General features: G+C 37.8%; 1 protein-coding gene across 1 annotated transcript; it reads left to right on the top strand.

The window, feature by feature from the left end:
- Positions 1-403: 403 nt before the first annotated feature.
- Positions 404-3,227, top strand: LOC121310878 (arf-GAP with SH3 domain, ANK repeat and PH domain-containing protein 2-like; the record flags this gene model as incomplete). The annotated part of the gene is made up of 6 exons (XM_041243806.1): positions 404-561; positions 1,157-1,242; positions 1,337-1,412; positions 2,067-2,153; positions 2,607-2,615; positions 3,124-3,227. Coding segments are annotated over exons 1-6 (446 nt in total), but the record flags the coding sequence as incomplete, so codon positions are not given.
- Between the last annotated feature and the right edge of the window lie 2,631 nt (positions 3,228-5,858).

Below are 5,858 nucleotides of genomic sequence, written 5' to 3'. Positions count from 1 at the left end.
TATATATATATATATATATATATATATATATTATATATTTAAATGTAGCTGTATATGTAGCACTCTGAAGTATCGATGACTTCTGAGACTTCAGAGCTACTGTGCAGTAGAATGCAATTTAATAATTGTACGTGAAAACCACAGCAAGAGTTTCATATATTGCAAGTATGTTTTTTAATAGCTACTCATTGTAGTAGTTCATTAAACCTTTATAAAATCAGTGCATGATGGTATGAAATCCTGTGTTTGAAGCTTACAAATACAGAATTGACTTTTTTTTTTTTTAATTACATACTTTCTGTACGCACATAAAAAAGCAGCACTGGAAAGAATGCTTTGATGCATGGAATGCTTTTGCTTTTTCTGTTTCTTTTATTTATTTTATTTCTTTTACTTTTTTTTTTTTTTAAAGTTTGTACTTTTATTTGCAGTACGAAAATAGAGAAAGAGAAAAAAGAGCTTGCAAAACAGCACGGGATGATCCGGACAGAAATCAGCGGGGCAGAGATAGCAGAAGAAATGGAAAAAGAAAGACGGTTCTTTCAGTTACAGATGTGCGAGGCAAGTCCTGATTTCTACACCAGCACAACAGCATTATATACACTGTTTCTTATCCCCCCACTATTGGCAGCAGATTGGCATAGCCCAGCTGCATTCTGCACAGTGTATATACACCAACGTAATCTTTTAAGCTCCAGCTTTCAAAAACCAATAACTGTTTTTTTTCTGTGCAGAAACATCTTAACGTTGTGTTTACTCTTGCTAATGTGTGCGTTACTTCTGTTGCATTGGTCTTTTTAACCAGCTTTTCCAAATCATTCCAAATACAATATCTGTATGAAGTAATAATCACAATTGTTCTGAAGAGAAAACTTAAGATGTGTTGTAGTTAAAACCGATCCGCAATATACGTTTTAGAGTGAGAAAGTTAGAATAACACAAACTTACCCTCATTGTGTTGTAGTTGATGCAGTTATCTATCCCTGATGGGGGTGGATCTGTATGTATTCCATGATGGTTTGCTGGTGTCTCAGATATTCTATTGACAGCCAGTGCGGGGAAGAAGTATTTCACAGACAGTTTTATTTTCCTCATAGCATTGAGTTACTCTTCATTTGACAATGAATTTAATTAATTTTTGTAATTGCTTTTAAAGTATCTTCTCAAAGTCAATGAAATCAAGGTGAAGAAGGGAGTCGATTTGCTTCAGAATCTCATCAAATACTTCCATGCCCAGTGCAAGTAGGTTCATAAGATACTCTTCCGTTGTCTTTATTTCATTCAAGAGTGTGTGCTCATCCTCTACACAGGGGAAACAATAACGGTTGGATATTAGTTTCTTTCAGGATGGATTAAAAGCTGTTGAAAGTCTTAAACCTTCAATCGAAAAACTTGCAACAGATTTGCACACGGTAAGGTTGTGTGTCTGTGACAGTAAACAGATTTGTTTTATTGTTTTTATTTATTTATGCATCAGAATTATTTTCTTTCCCTTTAACTTGCCTTTATATAAGTGGCCTTTTTTAATCTGACTTCAAGCTCATTACAGCATTTGTAACACACATTTGAAATTTTAGTATATTAGTTAAGTTTTGCAGTCCCAGCTATAAGGATGTGCGGTTAGCTTTGCAAACTGTGGTGCCGATAGCTGCCCATGCAGGATTGCTGTCGAAAAGTCGCTTAAAGTGTTTGTGTTGTAGGGATGGGATGTTCGATTCAATATTCAACACATTTAAACTAACGTTGTGAATCTTTGTAACCAATCAGAATCACTCCGTTAGATAACCTTTTTGTGTATTGTATTTGTACAACTTTTATGTGTATGGAGAAAACTTATTATTATTATTATTAACAAATATGTACTCAATATTCTGTATTTGGCATGCATATTTTTGGCAAAGCTAGACCTTTAAATACTTGGCAAATGTTTAAACTGCTGTCTAGTTGCTATTTTTCTTCTTCACACAAAGTATTATTATTATTGTTATTATTATTATTATTATTGTTATTATTATTATTATTATTATTATTACGCATGCTAATTTAATCCCAAATACGCCTCCCAGATCAAACAAGTACAGGATGAAGAGAGGAAACAGCTCACTCAGCTGAGAGACGTGTTAAAATCGGCTCTACAGGGGGATCAGAAAGAGGTAAGCTCTGTTTATTGCTTTCAGTAAAGACGTTGGCCAAAACACATGTTAACTTTGCTTTTGGCACTTTTTTAATAGTTTTATTTAAAATTCGATGCAGTTTCTGAAATTCAAATTAAGTGTTCCATATTGTTAAGGCTGTATTTTTTTTTTTTTCACAGTTATCACAGTTATGTGCAGGCTTTTGTTTTTGTCTGGACTATGTTCCTCTATGTGTTAACAAAATGTCATTTTGCAAGTGCATTTATTTAAAGTTCTTTTTCATTTGACAATGCATGACTAATTGATTGAAGAGATGTGTTGAATGAAATGTCTGAACTAAATAAATACACAGCGATGAAACATACTTTGTACAGTAATACGTTGCATGTGTAACTCAACTGCTTTCTTGTTACTTTTTCTGAAGAATGTTTTCTTTTCCTCTTAACTGCATTACCCCTTTTGTGAACGAAGTCTAGGAGAGTAAGTGCATTTGTATTCTTAGTAAATTGTTATTTTGTTATGTCATAACATTGTCCTTTTGCTGAACATCCACACAGTCTGTCCGTGCAATCGCTAAAAAAACACAGAAAGATAAAGGATTTGCAAATTGATACTGATTCTGTAAAGGAGCCCTTACTAGGGAGCTTGTCAGTCAGAATTCTTTTAAAACTAAAGGATTTTTTTTTTCCTTCATCTGCAAGTACATGTGTTACTGAGCTGTGCAGAGTTTCAATACACCTGTACGAGAGAGAGAGACAGAGAGAGATAGTTGTTTAAGCTTGAAAGTTGCACAGTGACTTACAGATGAATGTTCTAAGAACATTTTTTAAATGCGTATTCATTTCCTTTGCCATATAGCACAATTTAATGCATGGCATAAATCTATGTAAAAGGCAGCCAAGTACACAGACCCACTAGTAGTTTAGTATTGCAATTGTGTACAATAACTACTTCCTCCATTCAGAATTGTTTGTATTTGGCTTGAAAGGATTCTCAAGTTCGTCAGAGCGCTGCCTATAGTTTACACCAGCCTCAGGGAAACAAAGAGCACGGTACTGAGAGAAGTGGAAACCTCTACAAAAAAAGTGACGGGTGAGTATGAGGAGTTCACACAGCTGAGATAATCGGACCATCAACACCGTGATTACAGGGCCCTCGTTAAATTCAAATTGATTAGACTGCCTGTTCTCAAACTTCCTGGCATTCAGATGATTTTTTATATATATACACACACACACACACACACACACCACACACACACACACACACACACACAACACACACACACACACACACACACACACACACACACACACACACACACACACATATATACACACAGCTCTGGAAAAAATTAAGAGACCACTGCAAAATTATCGGTTTCTCTGGTTTTACTATTTATAGGTATGTGTTTGGGTAACATTTTTGTTTTATTCTATAAACTACTGACAACATTTCTCCCAAATTCCAAATAAAAATATTGTCATTTAGAGCATTTATTTGCAGAAAATGACAACTGGTCAAAATAACAAAAAAGATGCAGTGTTGTCAGACCTCGAATAATGCAAAGAAAATAAGTTCATATTCATTTTTAAACAACACAATACTAATGTTTTAACTTAGGAAGAGTTCAGAAATCAATATTTGGTGGAATAACCCTGATTTTCAAGCACAGCTTTCATGCGTCTTGGCATGCTCTCCACCAGTCTTTCACATTGATGTTGGGTGACTTTATGCCACTCCTGGCGCAAAAATTCAAGCAGCTCGGCTTTGTTTGATGGCTTGTGACCATCCATCTTCCTCTTGATCACATTCCAGAGGTTTTCAATGGGGTTCAGGTCTGGAGATTGGGCTGGCCATGACAGGGTCTTGATCTGGTGGTCCTCCATCCACACCTTGATTGACCTTGCTGTGTGGCATGGAGCATTGTCCTGCTGGAAAAACCAATCCTCAGAGTTGGGGAACATTGTCAGAGCAGAAGGAAGCAAGTTTTCTTCCAGGACAACCTTGTACTTGGCTTGATTCATGCATCCTTCACAAAGACAAATCTGCCCGATTCTAGCCTTGCTGAAGCACCCCCAGATGAGTCCAATTTTCAGCTTTGCCCAACATCTGGTCGTCTAATGGTTAGACGGAGACCTGCAGAGGCCTACAAGCCACAGTGTCTCGCACCCACTGTGAAATGTGGTGGAGGATCGGTGATGATCTGGGGGTGCTTCAGCAAGGCTGGAATCGGGCAGCTTTGGCATGAATCAAGCCAAGTACAAGGTTGTCCTGGAAGAAAACTTGCTTCCTTCTGCTCTGACAATGTTCCCCAACTCTGCAAAAACAAAGCAAAATGGAGAATCCTGTTATTTACTTTGATCGTTTGTTTTAATTTAATTTTAATTCCGAAAAAAATATGACAGAAATTGCAGAAATAGAAAAGCAACTAATCAAATCGTTAGGTTACCTACCGTAACCCTGGTTCCCTGAAAAGGAAGATAAGGGATATCTCTGCCCATTGGGTAGGTATTCTAAGCTCTCTACAGTGGCTCTCAAAAGTGTTCCGCCCCCTTGGACTTTTCCACATTTTATTGTGTTACAACATGGAATCAAAATGGATTTAATTAGGAGTTTTTGCCACTGATCAACATAAAAAAGTGAAAAATAAAATCTACAAATTGTTCTAAATTAATTACAAATATAAAACAGAAAATAAGTGATTGCATAAACATTCAAAGCAAATCCAGAATAAGGTTCTTCAAAAGCACCAATCGGGTAGGATATAAGAACATTTCCAAGGCATTGAATATCCCCTGGAGCATAGTAAAGTCCATCATTAAGAAATGGAGAGAATATGGCACAACTGTGAATCTGTCTAGAACAGGCCATCCTCAAAAACTGAGTATCCGGGTGTGAAGGACACTAGTCAGGGAGGCCACCAAGAAGCCTATGGCAACTCTAAAGGAGTTACAGTCTTCCACGGCTGAGCTGGGAGACACTGTGCATACGGCAACAATAGCCCAGGTGCACAAAACTGGCCTTTATGGGAGAGTGGCAAAAAGAAAGCCAATTTTGAAAAAAACTCACATCAAATCTCAGCTAGAGTTTGCCAGAAGGCATGTGGGAAACTCTGAGACCAAGTGGAAGGAGATTCTATGGTCTGATGAGACCAAAATAGAGCTTTTTGGCCTCAACACTAAGTGGTGTGTTTGACGCAAGCCTAACACCGTACATCATCCTAAGAACACCATCCATACCGTGAAGTGTGGTGGTGGCAGCATCATGCTGTGGGGATGCTTCTCTGCGTCAGGACCTGGAAAGCTTCTGAAGATGAAGGGCAAAATGGATGCAGCAAAGTAAAGAAATCCTGGAGGAAAACCTGCTGAAGCCTGCAAGAGACCTGGGCTTGGGAGAAGATTCATCTTCCAGCAGGACAGTGACCCCAAACATACAGCCAAAGCCACACTGGAGTGGCTTAAAAACAAAAAGGTCTATGTCCTGGAATGGCCCAGTCAAAGCCCACACCTCAATCCAATTGAGAATATGTGGAAAGAGTTTACCAAAGGTCCCCATCCAACTTGATGGAGCTTGAGCAATTTTGTAAAGAAGAATGGGCAAAAATTGCAGTGTCCAGATGTGCAAAGCTGGTAGAGACTTATCAAAATAGACTCATGGCTCTAATTGCTGCCAAAGGTGCCTCTACCAAATATTGACTCAAGGGGGTGAATACTTATGCTA

This window comes from Polyodon spathula, unplaced genomic scaffold, assembly GCF_017654505.1.
Source record: "Polyodon spathula isolate WHYD16114869_AA unplaced genomic scaffold, ASM1765450v1 scaffolds_2733, whole genome shotgun sequence".
Lineage (NCBI taxonomy): Eukaryota > Metazoa > Chordata > Actinopteri > Acipenseriformes > Polyodontidae > Polyodon > Polyodon spathula.
This window is presented reverse-complemented; position numbering and strand designations above follow the sequence as displayed.